The 21,320-nt window shown below is 37.0% G+C and overlaps 2 protein-coding genes across 12 annotated transcripts; both read left to right on the forward strand.

The window, feature by feature from the left end:
* Positions 1-2,231: 2,231 nt before the first annotated feature.
* Positions 2,232-14,296, forward strand: LOC121652644 (gastrula zinc finger protein XlCGF26.1-like). Of its 11 annotated transcripts, none has more exons than XR_006012658.1 (4): positions 2,232-3,353; positions 7,358-7,959; positions 8,040-8,128; positions 11,852-12,275. XR_006012658.1 is itself a non-coding variant. In XM_042005515.1 (4 exons), the coding sequence occupies exons 1-4, from the start codon at positions 2,342-2,344 to the stop codon at positions 14,025-14,027; spliced, it is 1,863 nt and encodes a 620-aa protein (XP_041861449.1). In that variant the 5' UTR covers positions 2,232-2,341; the 3' UTR covers positions 14,028-14,290. The 11 variants fall into 11 exon arrangements, 7 of the variants coding, with proteins under 7 accessions (XP_041861449.1, XP_041861448.1, XP_041861452.1 ...); XR_006012659.1 differs by having other exon boundaries at positions 7,358-7,955; positions 8,026-8,128; XM_042005515.1 differs by lacking the exons at positions 8,040-8,128; positions 11,852-12,275 and adding an exon at positions 13,597-14,290 and having other exon boundaries at positions 7,358-7,677; positions 7,762-7,861.
* A 4,267-nt stretch (positions 14,297-18,563) lies between these two features.
* Positions 18,564-20,096, forward strand: LOC121652647 (zinc finger protein OZF-like). Its single transcript, XM_042005528.1, has 2 exons — positions 18,564-19,939; positions 20,024-20,096. Exon 1 carries the CDS (start codon positions 18,678-18,680, stop codon positions 19,902-19,904), a length of 1,227 nt encoding a protein of 408 aa, XP_041861462.1. The 5' UTR covers positions 18,564-18,677; the 3' UTR covers positions 19,905-19,939; positions 20,024-20,096.
* The last annotated feature ends 1,224 nt before the right edge of the window (positions 20,097-21,320 follow it).

A 21,320-nucleotide genomic window follows, 5' to 3' on the forward strand; every position in this document is an offset into this window, starting at 1 on the left:
ACTGTATGTACACATGGTGCAGAGGCTGCGTGACCATGGCTTTAGGGAAAACGTGTTTCAGCAGACTTTTTTCATAGTATGTGGAGTGTTCACTGATTTGGGAAAATTGGGTTCGGAATCAGATTTCAGTTTTCATAGCTAAAAAGTAGCTGCTTTTATACATATATAGCAGGCTGGACTACCTGAGAACATCTGTCACTCTCACCCTCTGAATCATCCTCAGAGGAAGTCTGCTCCAACTGATTAACTCAAACAATCAAGTATATGACCATGCCTTTTAACTCTGCCACTTTAATTTCTTAATAATAAAGTCTCTGAACTTTGTGTAAAAGATTCTGCAGATTTTGTAGTTTGCTTTGCAGGATTACCATAGAAATCTATTTTTATTTAGTCTTGTAGGTACTTCGGAGGCAAAAAGCCTTAACCCTTTAAGGGCTGACCCATGAAAAAATGCTAACAAAAGTGTTTTTTTATGAGGTCTTTATTTGGCCCTTTAACAAAATGCAACAAAAAAAATTGAACTTTTTTTTGGAGGGGGGTCTACCATTTATTACATTGTAATATTTTAAAAATATTATAAGGTGGTTTTCTGCTTCTGGGTATCTATTAAGGGACAGAAGACAAGTATACTTGACATACTTGTCTTGACAGAAGACAAGTATCAGATTGTATTCAACAGGATTTTGAGCTCTTATGGGTTAAAATTGTTGCTAAAAAAATATCAATTGAAAATTTAAAGTGTGGAGTCAAAAACTTTGGAGACAGCAAGGTCTGTGAATCAGAAACCAGGATCAGACTGATTTTACTCTTGTAGGATGTGTTCTTATACAGTTCAGGGCTTGGCTAATCCTTGCCTCTAACTTTTTATGCAGATCTTTATCTAAGCATATCTTATATCTTCATCAAAGTGCAGGATTGAGGGAAACTGCTGAGGAGCAACAGCTCCAGAAATAATAAATAAATAAATAATAAATGTCACAGTACCATCATGGTCAGGAACAGAGTTTAAGGTCGGACTGTTACATAGTACGTCTTTAACTACTTTATCCAAAGTGAATGCATATATCAATGACAATCAAGTTCTTAAATTTACCAAATTTACCATTAACCATTAAGAAAACTCTTCCTTCAGAGCTATTTTTTTCTTTATTTTTGTTTTTTAGATTATTTCTTCACCCAATAAGGCCCAACCCATGAATGAATGGTAAGAAAAGTGCAATTTTTTAAATATAAGGTCTTCATTTGGCGCTTTAACAAAATGTTAAAAAAAAAAAAAAAAAAAAAAAAATTGGGGGAGGGTTATCTACCATTTATTACCATGTGATATATTAAAACTATCATAATATTGTTTTCTGCTTCAGGGTGTCTATTAGGGGACAGAAGATGAGTATCAGATTGTATTTAACAGGATTTTGAGCAAAGTTTATACCATAAATTGAAGCAAAATATCTCAGAAACTGTATGTAACACCATATGTCACCATATTTACCATGAAACTGCCAAAGATGTCACTCAGGTTTACTGGACCTAGATCTGAACACACATGTGCTGCTACTTAATGCTGTTGATCACATCTTGTAGTACGCTGACCAGTTTTTCCAGGACTACAAACCATGATAGACAGGGATAAAGATCCTTTAAGTCCTGAGTTTTTGGAACAAGTCTTTCTAAAGAATATTAAAGTCTTGAGTGAAATCTGCACTTCAGTGTCATTAGTTACAGAGAACATTTGATTACTTTTGTTGAGAAAAGTGTGACTTTATTTTTCATCTGGCATCAGGATTCATGCAAGTACTGATTGTTCAAATTCAGTTCAATAATTTAAGAAAACTTGTTTCATTCAACCGTGGTAAAGGACAGGTTAAAAAAAAATGTGATTTCAAACTTTTCTGTTTTAATGGCTCTTATTAAATTGTCTTTGTTCTGTCAGTTTTTAGATATGCTCATGTTGGTTTCATACCATTTACAATGAGCTTAAAATCAAGGTTTGTCACTGACAGCAAGACTTGTTGGTCATTATATAATTTAAATAAAAGTAATAAAGATCTAAATACCTCTTCAACAACAACTTCATGTTATTAATGTTAGATTCTAACGTTAACGAGTTCGTTTCTGAATAAAATAATAACTTTTTCACACCTCTATGTATTTCTACACATTCACTTCTTTCTGGTGGAAAAAAAGTTGATTTCCTCTCCTACCGGAAGTTCACGGTGTAACACAAACCGGAAGTAAACAGTCAGCTAAGCTAGCAGCATAGTTAATTTTCCTCCTGTGTGGATTGATCAGGAAAATGGTTGTTTTTAAGTATATCGGCTGAATATTTCAGTGTTCAGCAACAATGTCTTTGGTTCAGCATCTGAGGAAGTTTATTAGCGAGCGACTAAATGCTGCAGCTGAAGAAATATTCACAGAGTTGGAAAAAACTATCGTCCAATACGAGGAAGAGATCGATCGTCAACGCAGACTGCTGGACATCATCTGGAAACCACAAAGAAACTCCCACACAAAAGAGGTTTCACATCAAAATGTCTGCAAGGAGGATGAACCTGTTCAAGATGACCAGCAGCTCTGCGACCAGAAACTGTACTCAAATGCGGATCAGGAGCAACCCGAGTCTGCACGTGTTAAAGAGGAACAGGAGGAACTCCTTATCAACCAGGGAGGAGAGCTTTTTCTGAAGGATGAAACTGATGACTTTTCAATTACTGCTGCTCATGGGGAAAATGACCACAATGATTTAAAACCATCAAATTGGGACTATATGCAATCTTCCACCTCTCCTGTAGAAGAACATTCGCATTTAGTGGGAAGCACAGTTGAAGACTTAGGACCAACCAGACATGCAGATAGGAAACCAGAAAATATTTGTCAAACAGATACAAATCATGTAGAAGAGTCCTCTCTGTCAGAGAGTCATTGTAATGCTGACCACCCTGCTGAGAAACAGTGTTTGTGTGACACTTGTGGAAAGAGGTTTCTTTATCCATCATCTCTTAGAAGACACAAAACAGTCCATGAGAAACAATATTCCTGCAAAACTTGTGGTAAAACATTTAGACATAAAACAAAGTTTACTGTTCATGTAAGAACTCACACAGGTGAGAAGCCATATTCTTGTCAAACATGTGGAAAATGTTTTAGTTATAACTCAGATTTTTTGTGCCACAGACGAATTCACACTGGTGAGAAGCCATTTTCTTGTAAGACATGTGGAAAATGTTTCAGTCAAAGCTCTATTTTGTTGCGTCACATGACAACTCACACAAGTGAGAAGCCATATTCTTGTGAGACATGTGGGAAATGTTTCAATAGGAAGTATAATTTGTTATGCCACATGAGAACTCACACAGGTGAGAAGCCATATTCTTGTAAGGAATGTGGAAAATGTTTTGGTAAAAATTCTGATTTTGTGCGCCACGTGAGAATTCACACTGGTATGAAGCCATATTCTTGTCAAACTTGTGGAAAATGTTTCTGTCAAAATTATGATTTGTTGTGCCACATGAGAACTCACACAGGTGAGAAGCCATATTCTTGTCAAACATGTGGAAAAGGTTACAGTAAAAACTCAGATTTTTTGCGTCACATGAGAACTCACACAAGTGAGAAACCATATTCTTGTCGGACATGTGGAAAATGTTTCTTTCAAAATTATTATTTGTTGCGTCACATGAGAACTCACACAGGTGAGAAGCCATATTCTTGTAAAACATGTGAAAAATGTTTCACTTATAACTCAGATTTTTTGCGCCATATGAAAATTCACACTGGTGAGAAGCCGTATTCTTGTGAGACCTGTGGAAAATGTTTCCATCAAAAGTATAATTTGTTATGCCACAAGAGAATTCACACGGGTGAGAAGCCATTTTCTTGTAAAACTTGTGGAAGATGTTTTCATAAAAATTTTAATTTGATGCGTCACATGACAACTCACACAGATAAGCAGTTGTGATCTTGTAAAACTTGTGGAAAATGTTTTAGTCCTTCATATTATTATGGGCCACGAGATCTCACACAGGTGAGCAGCTGTATTCTTGTCAAACAAGTGGACAATGTTTTCAGTCATAATGGTGACCTGGTGCGGCACAAGAGAAATCAGACATCTGAGAAGCCATGTTTTTATAAAACGTGTTATGAATCTCTGTTGAATCTCTCAGCTGTTTTCATTCGAAGTTAACAACATCACTCTTTTCTGCCTTTCATCAAAACAACTGTTAATTCCTCACATTGATGTTGATATTGAGGGGGAAAAGTTATCTTGACTAAACTGAACACAACACAGTAAAACTGCAAACTTTACTTTCAGCAGTACTTTGAGTGATAAACTTTGTGGGTTCATAAACAATACTTTTGGATGCTTGAGTTCTGTTGACATCATGTAATATTCTCAGATGCTGGCCATTGCATTTAGGCCAAGGCTTTTTTAAGATGCAGTCTACAGCTTTGTGGGTTCTGCCACACCCAAGAGTCCAGACATTTTGGAGACTGTTTTTTATTTGTATTTACATTTGCAATTTTTATTAAATTCCCATGCATATGGAATGTGTGACAATTTACTCTTGTTCCTTAATCTTATAGAATTATTTACATTTAGATGGTCTGGTTTAGCACTGAAGTCTTTAAATGAAACATCTTGATAACTGCACTAGATTTTGTAATAAATTTTGTGAACCTATTCAAAATTAATGTGAATGGATACACAACCATTTCACACACACAATATTTGCCATAAAATCTTTTTTATCCTGTGGATGAACTTTGAAAAACTTTTATCTCCTGTAATTTGTAGGTTAAAATGCCATTTTAAGTAGTTTTTCTTGTGTTTACAAACACACTTGTGAAACTCTTAAGACACCCACCAGCCAGCTGGTAGTTGACGCGAGTTGCCAAAAGCAAAGTTTTTATTTTTTTTTCTGTTTCTCTCTAATAACTCTTAGTTTAGCCCAGATAAGTCAGTGCCATCAGAAACTGTGCATATGCCAAGCCTTAAGGACAAAATCCACAGTGTTGCCTTCGTGGTGGATGCTTCCACAGTTCTGACCTACTGCAAAGACCTCAACACCACTTTCAAACAGCTTTGAGAGCACATCACTGAACTAAGTGAGAAAATATATTTATCCAGAAAATTGACATTAAACTGAACCTCAGTTGTGAGCCCGCTTTGCAGTTTCAATTTTCAAATGATTTACATTTACATTGTTTGATTAGTTTTCTTGGGAAAAGTTTGACTATTTTTCACTTGGCATCAGGATTCATGCAAGTAGTGATTGTTACTTTACATTAAAAAATGTAAGAAAACTTTAAACTGAAAGTGTCATTTGTCCCTACTGCTGTACTAAATGGAAATAGCCACTGAGGTGACCTAGTTGTTCTCTCTATTTCTTTTTAGCTGTGATTTAATTTATCTTATTTAATCTCATTTGTTGTTATTGGATTGTGTGTATCTTGTTTTTTGACATATGCCATTGGTTCTGATTTAGTTTTTGATTTTTTTATTGTGATGTCTGTCCTCTGTGTTCTGGCTGCAAAATCAATTTCCCTCTGGGGACAATAAAGGATTTGATTTTGAATTGAATTTGAACATTATTGAGGTGGCTGGTTGAAACAGACACATACTATTATGTAGGAACATAATTGATACTTGAATTATGTCATAAGGTAATGCAACACCTGTTTGGCCTGGTACATTTCTGAACCAGCTGAAGGGACTCAACTCTTGTGTCTGTTGCAGGTTCTCAAATCTGAAGCTCTGCCGGGTATGTCTCCATCCTACATCATCCCAGTGAAGGACTACTCATCAGAGCTGGACCTGGATGTGAACACAGATGTGCTGCTACTTAGTGCTGGTGACCACATCTTGTAGTACGCTGACCTGTTTTTCCAGGACTACAAAGCATGACAGACAGGAAAAAAGATCAATTCATTCCTGAGTTTCTGGAAAAAGTATTTCTAAAGAATATTAAAGTCTTCAATGAAATCTGCATTTCATTGTCATTGGTTAAAAAGAGCATTTGATTAGTCTGGCTGAGAATAGTGTGACTTTTTTCATCTGGCCTCAGGTTTCATGCAATTACTGATTGCTATTTTACATTCAGTAATTAAGAAAGCTTGTTTCATCCAACCATGGTAGGGGACAGGTTAAAAAAAATGCGATTTCAAACTTTTCTGTTTTAATGGCTCTTATTAAATTGTCTTTGTTCTGTCAGTTTTTAGATATGATCATGTTGGTTTCATTCCATTTACAATGAGCTTAAAATCAAGGTTTGTCACTGACAGCAAGACCTATTAGTCATTAAATAATTTATATAAAAGTAATAAAGATCTAAATACCTCCTCGACAATAATTTCATGTTTTTAATCATGTAATAGTTTCTGGATAAATTAAGAATTTTTCACACCTCTATGTATTTCTACACATTTTCTTTCTGGCGGAAAAAAAAAGTTGATTTCCTCTTCTGCCGGAACTTAATAGTGTAACACCGGATGTAAACAGTCCGCTAGTTTGAGCGGCATAATTAACTTTCTTGTGTGGATTGATCGGTAAGACGATTGTGTTGAATTATCTTTGCTGAATATTTCAGTGTTTCAGCAACAATGTCTTCGGTTCAGCATCTGAGGAAGTTTATCAGCGAGCGACTAAATGCTGCAGCTGAAGAAATTTTCACTGAGTTGGAAAAAACTATCGTCCAGTACGAGGAAGAGATCGATCGTCAGCGCAGACTGCTGGACATCATCTGGAAACCACAAAGAAATTCCCACATAACAGAGGCTCCTCTTCAATATGTCTTCAAGGAGGAAGAAGCTGTTCAAGATGACCAGCAGCTCTGCGACCAGAAGTTGAACTCAAACCTGGATCAGGAGCAACCAGAGTCTGCACGTGTTAAAGAGGAACAGGAGGAACTCCTTACCAACCAGGGAGGAGCGCTTTTTCTGAAGGATGAAACTGATGACTTTTCAATTACTGCTGCTCATGGGGAAAATGACCACAATTATTCAAAACCATCAAATTGGGACTATATGCAATCTTCCACCTCTCCTGTGGACGAACATTCGCATTTAGAGGGAAGCACAGTTGAAGACTCAACCAAACCAACTAGATATGCAGATAGGAAACCAGAAAATAATTGTCAAACGAAGACAAATCATGTAGGAGAGTCCTCTCTGTCAGAGAGTCATTGTAATACTGAGCAACCTGCTGAGAAGCAGTGTGTGTGTGACACTTGTGGGAAAAGGTTTCTTAAGCCATCATCTCTTAGAAGACATAAAACAGTCCATAAACAATATTCCTGCAAAACTTGTGGTAAAACATTTAGATATAAAAATAAGTTTGCTGTTCATGTAAGAACTCACACAGGTGAGAAGCCGTATTCTTGTGAGACATGTGGAAAGTGTTTCAATGGGAATTATAATATGTTATGCCACACGAGAATTCACACGGGTGAGAAGCCGTATTCTTGTAAGACATGTGGAAAATGTTTTCGTAAAAATTCTGATTTTGTGCGCCATAAGAAAATTCACACTGGTGAGAAGCCGTATTGTTGTAAGATATGTGGAAAATGTTTCATTCAAAATTGTGATATGTTGCGTCACATGAAAATTCACACAGGCGAGAGGCCATATTCTTGTAAGACATGTGGAAAATGTTTCTACAAAAATGATGATTTATTGCGTCACATGAGAACTCACACTGGTGAGAAGCCATATTCTTGTAAGATATGTGGAAACTGTTTTGGTAAACATTTTGAGTTTTTGCGCCACATGAAAATTCACACTGGTGAAAAGCCCTATTCTTGTGAGACCTGTGGAAAATGTTTCCATCAAAGGAGTAATTTGTTATGCCACATGAGAATTCACACGGGTGAGAAGCCATATTCTTGTCAAACTTGTGGAAAATGTTTTCTTAAAAAATTTAATTTGATGCGTCACATGAGAACTCACACAGATGAGCAGTTGTGATCTTGTAAAACTTGTGGAAAATGTTTCAGTCCTTCATATTATTATGGGCCACGAGATCTCACACAGGTGAGCAGCTGTATTCTTGTCAAACAAGTGGACAATGTTTTCAGTCATCATGGTAACTTGGTGCGACACAAGAAAAATCAGACATCTGAGAAGCCATGTTTTTGTAAAATGTGTTATGAATGTCTGTTGAAACTCAGCTGTTTTCATTTAAGGTTAAAAACTTTGCTCTTTGCTGCCTTTTATCAAAACAGCCATTAATGCCTCACACTGAAAGTTTTATTTCTTGCGTTGTATCTTATTCTATTTAAGTTCTTTGTGTCATCAATTTCATTTATTTCTTGTCAAAAATAGTTTATAATGTACTTTTTAATACTTCTACAACTGGTTGTAATGCTTTTAAATGTTTTATGTAAAGCACTAAATTGAAATGTGCTATACAATAAAGACTCCTCAGAAAAAAGGAAAAGTGCTATCATCTGCTAACAGAATACATCATAACTGTTCTGTCACGTGGTTTTCTGTCTAGTGGCTTCAGGAACAGATTACAGTTGTCCCTCAAGCATGCCCTGGGTCCATTACGCATTATCTGGTGGGAACCTACATTATTAATGCATCCATTTAAATGTTTTTTTCACATCATCTTCAAGGAATTCAAACATTGGCTAGATATATCACACAAGCATGTAGCATTCCCCAAACAAATAATGGTGAAATGTAATCTGTGTTCTTGACTGTTATTTAGGAACACACACAACTGTGCAGCTGTAGCCAACGCCAAAATAAGTCCTGCTGCAGGTTACCAACAGCTGCTATCCCCTCAGTCTCTCACTCCTTACACACACATGGGCAAACATGAACAGCTCACTTTAACTGCCATCCAATCACAGATCCTGAGATGTGTCACAGTTCTGACTGACAGGCCTTGTGATCTCTGAGACATTCAGTGACCCTCTATAAACATCACTATAACAGAAAAAGTAAATTATCTTGACTAAACTGATCACAACACAGTAAAACTACAAACTTTACTTTCAGCAGTACTTTCAGTGATAAGCCTTGTGGGTATATAAACAATACTTTTGGATGCTCGAGTTCTGTTGACCTCGTGTAATATTCTCAGATGCTGGAAACTGCATTTAGGGCAAGGCTCTTTTTAAGGTGCAGTCTACCGCTTCGTCAATTCTGCGACACGTCTAATATCTTTTCTGCTCCTTTAGCTGTTTCTTCACCTCTGTGCCCAAACATTTCAGGCTTTCACAGTTTGTAAGATAATGTGGTAGATTATGTTTTCTCTTGGTTCCAGAGACTGCACCAAACCACCAATGACCTCACTCTAACTCTAAAACCCCTCAGCATCTCCAAAAGCAACTTTTGGTAGATTTAGTTGAAACTTTCTGCAGCTTTAAACAAAAGTTTAACAAAAGTTTACCTTTTCTATTTGTCATCTTTTATTAAAGCAGCTCGTAATTTCTCACACTGGGACTTTTATTTCTTGCATTTAATCGTATTTTATCTTAGCTTTTTGTCTCTCTTAAAGTTTTATTTAATGTCCTTTTTAATGCTTCTTCTGCCTTCTTGAATCTCTTTCAGAGCTAGTTGGTGTGGTTGGCAGAACTGTCGCTTTAATGCTGCTAAAGCTGTGGTTTAAGGATGTGGATCATGAGCACAGGACAGAGCAGTGCAGCATGCAGAGAAGAGATGTAAATAATTCAACAAAATATTATATTTATGCATTTCTGACTCTTCTGCTGGCAGGTTTGTGAGAGCCAGTTTCAGCTGTACAAATTTATACAGGTCTTTTTGAGTAAGGGAATGAAGGTACCTCTACAGTTACAAATATATCTTGAACCCACCATTTTCTGTAACAGTTTGCTGAGGTTAATGGTACTGTGGATATGGAACCACATTACTTCTGGGGCAAACAGACTGCAAACTGAATGAAACCTGAGGTGCCATAATAGATTAAGACTGTATTGAATATAAAGGAGCAAGCATCAGCTGTGCAACTGGTTGCTGACGGTCAAGACCATGAATGACATGAGCTGTATAAAATCATTTAAATAAGGAGACTTGTTGCCTTTGATCCGATGGTAGGTAAGTCGGTGGTACTTGAATTGCAGATGATGACAAAGGAGGCTAGCTAGTGGGATTTGGAGGGAAGGAACATTAGATGATAAAACTAAACTTGAATGAGCATAGATAACAGGTCCGTGAGGTAAAACTGAACTGGAAGGAATGCAAGGAACAGAAACTGGACCTGATACAGGAGCTGCTGGGGAAGATGATTCCTGAAGTTGAGTGATTGGATTTTGTGTAATATGGAGAACTGCAGTAAGTCTCTTACTGTATGTACACATGGTACAGAGGCTGCATGACCATGGCTATAGGAAAAATGTGTTTGAGTAGACTATTTTCCCAGGATGTGGATTGTTTACGGGTTCAGGTAAGTTGGGTTCAGGATCAGATTTTTGGTTTCAAAGCTATAAAGTAGCTGCTTTTATACATATAGAACAAGCTGGGCCTCCTGAGAACATTTGTCATGCTAACCCTCTGAATCACTCTCAGAGGAAATCTGCTCAAACTGATTAACAATCAAGTCTATGACCATGACTTTTAACTCTGCAACTTAATTTCTTAATAATACAGTCTCTGAACTTTGTGCAACACATCCTACAGATGTTGTAGTTTGCTTTGCAGGAGAAATCTGTTCTTTAGTCTTGTAGGTACTTTGGAGGCATCCTGTCTTGCTGACGTCTTCATTTATGCTGCTCATCCTGTAGTGAAGGTTCAGAATCCATTTTCCACTGTGGTGTATTCAACAATCCTTCATCTTCTAAATGGATATCTGACATCATGTCTGGCTCAGAAAGGTCAAAAAAGCTTAAAATTGTAGCTAAAAAACTATCAATTGAAAATTTAAAGTCTGGAGTTAAAAACTTTGGAGACAGTGAGGTCCATGAGTCAGAAGCCAGGGTCATGCTATTTTACTCTTGTAGGACAGCTGTTGTTATACAGTTCAGGGCTTGGCTAATCCTTGCCTCTAAATTGTTATGCATTCATTAAACTTAAGATCTACCTATCTAATCATATCTTAACAATCATCATCACAGTGCAGGAGTGAGAGAAACTCAGCTGCATATCATTCAAAAGTTGTGAAGTGTGGTATCTCAGCCTCAGGATCCTGCTGAGGAGCGACAGCTCCAGGAATGCAAATAATAAATGTCATAGTACCATCAGGGTCAGGAACAGAGTTTAAGATTGGACTGTTACATAGTACTTCTTTTAACTACTTTATTCAAAGTGAAGGCATATATCAATCACAATCAAATTCATAAAAAATTCTTCCTTCAGGGCTACTTTTTTCTTTATTTTTGTTTTTTAAAATTATTTCTCGTATTCTCGCATCATGGTCTTTAAGGTGTTCATCAGGAGGCTCTGTTGACCCATGTTGACCATATTTGCAAACTGCCAAAGATGTCACTCAGGTTTACAAAAACCAGAACATTATTGAGATGGTTGGTTGAAACAGACACATAATACTATGTAGGAACATAATTGATACTTGAATTATGTCATAAGGTAATGCAACACCTGTTTGGCTTGGTACATTTCTGAACCAGCTGAAGGGACTCAACTCTTGTGTCTGCTGCAGGTTCACATATCTGCAGCTCTGCTGGGTATATCTCCATCCTACATTGTCCTGGTGAAGGACTACTCATCAGAGCTGGACCTGGATGTGAACACAGATGTGCTGCTACTTAGTGCTGTTGATCACATTTTAGAGTATGCTGACCTGTTTTTCCAGGACTACAAACCATGACAGACAGGGATAAAGATCCTTTAAGTTCTGAGTTTCTGGAACAAGTCTTTCTAAAGAATATTAAAGTCTTGAGTGAAATCTGCATTTCAGTGTCATTAGTTACAGAGAACATTTGACTACTTTTGTTGAGAAAAGTGTGACTTTATTTTTCATCTGGCATCAGGATTCATGCAAGTACTGATTGCTATTTTACATTCAATAATTTAAGAAAACTTGTTTCATTCATTTGTGTTAAGGGACAGGTTAAAAACAATGTGTTTTTAAACCTTTTTGTTAGAATTGCTCTGGTTAAATTGCCTTTGTTCTGTCAGTTTCTTAGATATAATCATGTTGTTTGCACACCATTTACAGTGAGCTTAAATCAAGGTTTGTCACTGACAGCAAGACTTGCTGGTCATTAAAAAATTTAAATAAGATTAATAAAAATCTAAATACCTCCTCACCAACAATTTCATGTGTTCAATGTTAGATTCTAACGTTTAGTAATCAGTTTCTGAATAAAATAACTTTTTCACACTTTCACACGTCTACACATTTTCTTTCTGGCGGAAAAAAAAGTTGATATCTTCATCTACCGGAACATTACAGTGTAACACAAACCGGAAGTAAACATTCCGTTAAGCTAGCAGCATAGTTTACTTTCCTCGTGTGTGGATTGATCAGGAAAATTGTTGTTTTGAAGTATCTCTGCTGAATACTTCAGTGTTCAGCAACAATGTCTTCGGTTCAACATCTGAGGGAGTTTATCAGGGAGCGACTAAATGCTGCAGCTGAAGAAATATTCACAGAGTTGGAAAAAACTATCGTCCAGTACGAGGACGAGATCGATCGTCAGCGCAGACTGCTGGACATCATCTGGAAACCACAAACAAATTCCCACACAACAGAGGCTCCACATCAATATATCTGCAAGGGGGATGAACCTGTTCAAGATGACCAGCAGCTCTGCGACCAGAAGCTGAACTCCAACATGAGACTGGACCAACCAGAGTCTGCACGTGTTAAAGAGGAACAGGAGGAACTCCTTATCAACCAGGGAGGAGAGCTTTTTCTGAAGGATGAAACTGATGACTTTTCAATTACTGCTGGTCGTGGGGAACATGACTTCGATGATCAAAAACCATCCAACAGGGACTATATTCCCTCCTACACCTCTCCTGTAGACGAACATTCGCATTTAGAGGGAAGCACAGTTGAAGACTCAGGACCAACCAGATATGCAGATAGGAAACCAGAAAATAATTGTCAAACGAATATTAATCATATAAGAGAGTCCGCTCTGTCAGAAAATTATTGTAATACTGAGCAACCTGCTGAGAAGCAGTGTTTGTGTGACACTTGTGGGAAAAGGTTTCTTAAGCCATCATCTCTTAGAAGACATAAAACAGTCCATGAAAAACAATATTCCTGCAAAACTTGTGGTAAAACATTTAGACATAAAAATAAGTTTACTGTTCATGTAAGAACTCACACAGGTGAGAAGCCATATTCTTGTCAAACTTGTGGAAAATGTTTTAGTTATAACTCAGATTTTTTGCGCCACAGTAGAATTCACAGCGGTGAGAAACCATTTCCTTGTAAGACATGTGGAAAATGTTTCAGTCAAAGCTCTATTTTGTTGCGTCACATGACAACTCACACAAGCGAGAAGCCGTATTCTTGTGAGACATGCGGAAAATGTTTCCATCAAAAGAATAATTTGTTATGCCACAAGAGAATTCACACAGGTGAGAAGCCATTTTCTTGTAAGATATGTGGAAAATGTTTCATTCAGAGCTCTATTTTGTTGCGTCACATGACAACTCACACAGGTGAAAAGCCATATTCTTGTAAGATATGTGGAAAATGTTTCAGTAAAAATTATGATTTGTTGCGTCACATGAGAACTCACACAGGTGAGAAACCATATTCTTGTAAGATATGTGGAAAATGTTTCAGTAGCTCAGATTTTTCCCGCCACATGAAAATTCACACAGGTGAGAAGCCATATTCTTGTCAGACATGTGGAAAATGTTTTAGTAGTAGCTCAGATTTTTTGCGCCACAGGAGAATTCACACAGGTGAGAAACCATATTCTTGTAAGACATGTGGAAAATGTTTCAGTCAAAGCTCAATTTTGTTGCGTCACATGACAACTCACACAGGTGAGAAGCCATATTGTTGTAAAACTTGTGGAAAGTGTTTTCATAAAAAATTTAATTTGATGCGTCACATGACAACACACACAGATGAGCAGCTGTGATCTTGTGCTATAAATGTTTAGCTTTTACAAAAAAAGTCTGTTGAAACTCAGCTGTTTTCATTCGAGGTTAAAAACTTTCCTCTTTGCTGCCTTTTATCAAAACAACAGTTAATTTCTCACAATAATAGTTTTATTTCTTGCGTTGTGTCTTTTTATATTTAAGGTCTTTCTGTTGTCCTTTTCATTTATTTCTTTTCAAAGTTAGTTTTTAATGTACTTTTTAATGTTCTGCACCCGGCTGTAATGCTTTAATGTTTTATGTAAAGCACTGAATTGTCTGTTACATGAAATGTGCTATACAATAAAGACTCCTCAGAAAAAAGGAAAAGTGCTATCATCTGCTAACAGAATACATCATAACTGTTCTGTCACGTGGTTTTCTGTCTAGTTTCTTCAGGCATGAATTATAATTGTCAAGCGTGCCCTGGGTCTTCCATTAGGCATCATCTGACGGGAACCTACATTATTAATGCATTTACTCATGTTTTTTCACATCATCTTCAAGGAATGCTAACGTCGGCTAGATATATCACACAAACATGTTGTAGCATTCCCCAAATAATGGCGAAGTGTAGTCTTTGTTCTTGACTGTTATTTAGGAACACACACACACACACAACTGTGCGGCTGTAGCCAACGCCAAAATAAGTTCTGCTGCAAGTTACCAACAGCTGCTATCCCCTCAGTCTCTCACTCCTTACACACACATGGGCAAACATGAACAGCTCACTTTAACTGCCATCCAATCACAGATCCTGAGATGTGTCACAGTTCTGACAGGCCTTGTGATCTCTGAGACATTCAGTGACCCTCTATAAACATCACTATAACAGAAAAAGTAAATTATCTTGACTAAACTGATCACAACACAGTAAAACAACAAACTACTTTCAGCAGTACTTTCAGTGATAAACCTTGTGGGTATATAAACAATACTTTTGGATGCTCGAGTTCTGTTGACATCGTGTAATATTCTCAGATGCTGGCCATTGCATTTAGGGCAAGGCTCCTTAAGGTGCAGTCTACAGCTTTGTGGATTCTGCCACACGTCTAATATCTTTTCTGCTTCTTTAGCTGTTTCTTCACCTCCTCTGTGCCCAAACATTTTAGGCTTTCACAGTTTGTAAGATAACGTGGGAGATTGTGTCTTCTCCTCATTCAAGACACTGCACCAAACCACCAATGACCTCACTCTAACAGCAAAATTATGAAACCCCTCAGCTGAAACTCTGCAGCTTTAAATAAAGGTTTAAAACATTTCTATTTGCCATCTTTTATCAAAGTAACTGTTAATTTCTCACATTGAAACTTTTATTTCTTGCATTTTATCTTCTTATACTTTAACTCTATTATTATTATTATTTAACCAGGAACATCCTCATTGAGATTTAAACCTCTTTTCTAAGAGTGTCCTGGTCAAGGCAGCAGTAGGGCAGTTACAAATTTTACAGACACACAACAAAACACATTCAATCTGCTAAAACTTTTTAAAACAAGGTCAGAACAAATAAATCAATCAATAAATAACCATTTAAAATTTTAAACCATTTTAAAAAGCCCTTTTCCCCATCTCAGTTTGCACCCTCGGGACTGAGAATAATAACAACTCCTGCGAGCGAAAATTGTACATTCCCGATCTCTTCAGCTGGAGTTGAAAGGTAGGAAGGTCTTAGACCAGCGGCAGCTTTGTATATAAGAACATGTTAGTGTCTTAGCCTTCATATAGACAGAGGTCCATCCACCATGTCCATACAGTAGGCAGTGATGAGTTAGTGATATAGAGCGTGTGATGAACCTCAAAGCTCCAGAGCACATATGAAATGAAGCATTCATGCACAGGACATCAACATAATATTTTTGTCTTTATTTAATATATTTATTTTTAAAGTTTGTTTTAATGTAATTTTTTAATGTTTTTTCTGCCTGCTTGAATGTCTTGCAGCACTAGTTGGTGTGGATCATGTGCATAGGACAGAGCAGTGCTGCATGCAGAGGAGAGATGTAAATGATTCAACAAAATATTATATTTATGCATTTCTGACTCTTCTGCTGGCAGGTTTGTGAGAGACATTTTCAACTGTACAAATATATAAGGATCATTATGAGTAAGGGAATGAAGGTACCTCAACAAAAATGAATATTTAAAACCCACCATTTTCAGTACAGTTGGCTGATGTATATGATACTATGGATACGGAACCACATTACTTATGAGGCAAACATTAGGCTGCAAACTTGAGGTGCCATGAGTATAGGTAGCATAACAACATAGCTAACAGGTCCATGAGGTAAAACTGAACTGGAATTAATGCAAGGAACAGAAACTGGACTTGATGTTACAGGAGCTGCTGGGGCAGATGAGTCCCGAAGTTCAGTGACTGGATTTAGTGTAATATGGAGCATACAGATAGAGCAGGCTGGGCCTCCTCAGAACATCTGTCATTCTCACCCCCTGAATCACCCTCAGAGGAAATCTGCTCAGACTGATTAACAATCAAGTCTATGACCATGACTTTTAACTCTGCCACTTAATTTCTTAATAATAAAGTCTCAGAACTTTATGCAACTGATTCTGCAGACTTTGTAGTTTGCTTTGCAGGATTACCATAAGTTCAGTTCTTTAGTCTTGTAAGTACATTGGAGGCATCCTCTTTCACTGAGCTCTTCATTTCTGCTGCTCATCCTGTTGTGAAGGTTCAGAATCCATTTTCCACTGTGGTGTTTTCCACAATCCTTCATCTTCTAAATGGATATCTGCCTTCAAGTTGGGCTCAAAAAGGCTTAGAATTGTAGCTAAAAAACTATCAATTAAAAATTCAAACTACAATTCATGTGTACAGTCATTATGGGGTTGCTTATTGTTTGTACTGTTAATCACTCAAGGTAGGGGTAGGAGAAAAATGTTTTCAGCATTGAATGCAACACTGCTGATTACATATCTACATGCACTATTCTTCAAGTGTGAGATTAGAATGCAACAACCTGAATGCACAAACATGATGCACTGCGGAAACACAATTTATAAATTAAATACCAGTGTTATCTCCACTTCACAGTCTCCCACGTTTGTCTCACAACAGTGAACACACAAACTTGTAAGATCATCTGTTGAAAAAATATAAATATGAATTAAAAATTCAGCATTATGAAGATAATATTCACACCTCTGTCTGTAAGATATGAACAAATTTGTTACAATTTTCCTGAACATAAAAGCTATACATATCTGATAAAAGAAAAAGTCTTACCAGTGACTTACCAGACTCCTGGAGAAGAGTGGTGGCCAGCACAGATCCTCCACATCTTGTCATCCACCTGGAAAGATAACATCCTCTTCCAACAAGATCTTTTATATGAACTGAGATAAATGGGCAGAAAATGTTTAGATTTGTCTAATTATATGGACTATACAATACACATCGCATTGTCAGTGAACACCATCATTGGTTCCTGGTGGTAAGTCCTATATACATTATACTTTTTTAAATTTATATTTTTCATCATGCATTCAATTCTTACAAAAGGCCTTATGCTGCATTAGGTAATCTATCCAGCAGCGAAGAAGTGCTGCCTTCTTGATTTGCTGGGAGAGACTCCATGCAAAAGTCCGGATTTAATGAGGTACACTGACTTAACAGATTCTTAATGTAACAGAGTTAAGATATGTACCTTGATAATATAATATAATATAATATAATATAATATAATATAATATAATATAATATAATATAATATAATATAATATAATATAATTAATAATATGATTCATTTTCTGTCATTCAATTAAGGGTCACAGGGAAGCTGGAGCCTATCCCAGAAATTAGCAGGTTACACCCTGGACAGGTTGCCAGTCAATCACTGGGCCAATATGATATAATTAGTGCTAGGCAATGATTAAACATTTTAATTACAATTGATTGCAAGAAATGTTGCAAATTCTCTCATTGTTACATGCAAGATGGCCTTTTACTTTAAAATTAGTTTTATATGAAGAAAATGCAGTACATTTTGGTTTACAAATACTAAATCAGGGGTCTGCAATGTCCAGAGTCTGGACCTTCCCCAATGGCTCTTAAAACATGGCAGTGACTTGATTTTTCATTTGGCATCAGTATTCATGCAAGTACTGATTGTTCTTTTACACTCGATAATTTAAGAAAACTTGTTTCATTCAATCATAGTAAGGGACAGGTTAAAAACAATGTGATGTTAAACTTTGTTTTAATGGCTCTTGTTAAATTGCCTTTGTTCTGTCATGTTGTTTGCGCCTCATTTACACTGAGCTTAAATCAATCTTCGTCACTGACAGCAAGACTTACTGGTCATTAAAAAAAGAGAAAAAAGTAATAAAGCTCTAAATACCTCCTCAAAAACAACTTTGTTGTTTTTAATGTGAGATTCTAACGTTTACGAGTTAGTTTCTTAATAAAATAATAACTTTTTCCACACCTTGTGTTTATTTACATTCTCAACTTCCTGGCGGAAAAAAATGTTGATATCATTCTCTACCGGAACATCACAGTGTAACACCAACCGGAAGTAAACAGTATGTTATGCTAATAGCGTAGTTTATTTTCCTCTTGTGTGGATTGATCAGGAAGACGGTTGTGTTAAACTATCTCGGATGAATATTTCAGTGTTTCAGCAACAATGTATTCGGTTCAGCATCTGAGGGAGTTTATCACGGAGCGACTAAATGCTGCAGCTAAAGAAATATTCACAGAGTTGGAAAAAACTATCGTCCAGTACGAGGAAGAGATCGATCGTCAGCGCAGACTGCTGGACATCATCTGGAAACCACAAAGAAATTCCCACACAACAGAGGCTCCTCATCAATATGTCTTCAAGGAGGATGAAACTGTTCAAGATGACCAGCAGCTCTGCGACCAGAAGCTGAACTCAAACCTGGATCAGGAGCAACCAGAGTCTGCACGTGTTAAAGAGGAACAGGAGGAACTCCTTATCAACCAGGGAGGAGAGCTTTTTCTGAAGGATGAAACTGATGACTTTTCAGTTACTTCTGCTCATGGGGAAAATGACTGCGATTATCAAAAATCATCGAACAGGGACTATATTCCCTCTTACACCTCTCCTGTAGACGAACATTCGCATTTAGATGGAAGCACAGTTGAAGACTCAGGACCAACCAGATATGCAGATAGGAAACCAGAAAATAATTGTCAAACGAAGACAAATCATGTAGGAGAGTCATCTCTGTCAGAGAGTCATTGTAATACTGACCACTCTGCTGAGAAGCAGTGTTTGTTTAACACTTGTGGAAAAAGGTTTCTCAACCCATCATCTCTTAGAAGATATAAAACAGTCCATAAGAAACAATATTCCTGTAAAACGTGTGGGAAAACATTTATGGACAAAACTAAGCTCACTGTTCATGCGAGAACTCACACAGGTGAGAGGCCATACTTATGTCAAACTTGTGGAAAATGTTTCAGTAGTAAGTCTAATTTTTTGCGCCACATGAGAATTCACACAGGTGAGAAACCATATTCTTGTCAAAAATGTGGCAAATGTTTCAGTCATAACTCCGATTTTTTGCGCCACATGAGAATTCACACAGGTGAGAAGCCATATTCTTGTAAGACATGTGGAAAATGTTTCAGTCAAAGCTCTTCATTGTTGCGCCACATGAGAATTCACCTAGGTGAGAAGTCATATTCTTGTAAGACATGTGGAAAATGTTTCAGTCAAAGCTCTTCATTGTTGCGCCACATGAGAATTCACCTAGGTGAGAAGTCATATTCTTGTCAAATATGTGGCAAAAGTTTCAGTCATAACGCTGCTTTTTTGTGCCACATGAAAATTCATACAGGTTACAAGTCATATTCATGTCAAACATGGCAAATGTTTCAGTCATAACTCCGATTTTTTGCGCCAAATGAGAATTCACAGTGGCGAGAAGGCGTATTTCTGTGAGACATGTGGAAAATGTTTCAATCAAAGTTCTTCATTGTTGCGTCACATGACAACTCACCCAGGTGAGAAGCCATATTCTTGTGAGACATGTGTAAAATGTTTCCAAAAAAATGTTAATTTTTTATAACACATGAGAAGTCACACAGATGAGAAGCTGTTTTCTTGTGAGATGTGTGGAAATTTTTTTAAGAAAAACTTTAATTTATTGCGCCACATGAGAACTCACAGGTGAAAAACTGTGATCTTGTAAAACTTGTGGATCTCACACAGGTGAGCAGCTGTATTCTTGTCAAACAAGTGGAAAGTGTTTTCAGTCATCATGATGACTTGGTATGGCGCAAGAGAAATCAGACATTTGAGGAGCCATGTTATAAAAATGTTTTTTGAATGTTTCACTTCCAAAAAACTGCAAGTCTGTTGAAACTGAGCTGTTTTAAATCAAGGTTAAATCATTTCCTCTATGCTAGCTTTGTCAAAACATTTTTAAAGTTAGTTTTTAATTTACTTTTAATTCATGTAACCCAGCTGTAATGTTTATGTAAAGTACATGGTATTGTACATGAAATGTGCTATACTAATAAACTAGGTGTGGGACTTTGACGTGGTAATTACGATTAATTAATTACAAAAAAGAAAGAAAGAAAAAGAAAATTAATGCGTTAAAATACCATTCCAAACAACGCGGAACGTTTGTCAACGCACAGTTTCCGATATGATTACGGCGACGCACACCTTAAGAAACTGCGGTTGTGTCCGAATGTCCACCCTACTCCCTAACACCTCGTTTATTACATAGGGCTGCACTACATAGCACACTACATAGTGCACTCATTCTCTTGGCAGTTCGGACACGAAGCTGCCTATTTTTTCCTCGCTGCAAACCACGTGACTACCGCCATCACCACTGCAACCGCAACCCGCGTCAAAATGACATTCCAAATCCAATCCAAAGTTGTGTGTAAATATTTTTTTATTCCTTATGTTGTATTTTATTCTTTGTTTGCTTATAGGTAATTTCACACAGCTCAATTTTTTCGCCTCCTTGCGCCATGTTGAGCATCTGCCCGCAGTGCATTGTGGTCTATATCGACTGGAGATGTGACGTTCATGAACGAATCGATTCTTTTGAACGACTCTTTTAAATGAACGATGGGAACCGATTCACAGCTGTGAGCCGTTCATTTGTGAGACATTCTTTTTATATACAAATTTTTGACACTGCCTTCATCAAATCAAATCAAACTTTATTTATAAAGCGCTTTTCATGTCATAGGCAACACAAAGTTCTTTACATGATTAAAAACATGAGAATAAAAACACTCAATGAAATCTTTCACAGTCACACGCACACACATATAC

This window comes from Melanotaenia boesemani, chromosome 14 (genome assembly GCF_017639745.1).
Source record: "Melanotaenia boesemani isolate fMelBoe1 chromosome 14, fMelBoe1.pri, whole genome shotgun sequence".
In the NCBI taxonomy this organism is placed as follows: domain Eukaryota; kingdom Metazoa; phylum Chordata; class Actinopteri; order Atheriniformes; family Melanotaeniidae; genus Melanotaenia; species Melanotaenia boesemani.

Excerpts from the sequence above, each read along its gene's own strand:
- LOC121652644 (XM_042005514.1), top strand. The coding sequence starts at position 2,342 with ATGTCTTTGGTTCAGCATCTGAGGAAGTTTATTAGCGAGCGACTAAAT. Across the intron at positions 3,354-7,357 it reads CCACATGAGAACTCACACAG|GTGAGAAGCCGTATTCTTGT; the intron begins GTGAGAAGCCAT and ends GAACTCACACAG. Across the intron at positions 7,862-13,596 it reads CCACATGAGAATTCACACGG|GTGAAAAGCCATATTCTTGT; the intron begins GTGAGAAGCCAT and ends CAACTCACACAG.
- LOC121652647 (XM_042005528.1), top strand. The coding sequence starts at position 18,678 with ATGTATTCGGTTCAGCATCTGAGGGAGTTTATCACGGAGCGACTAAAT.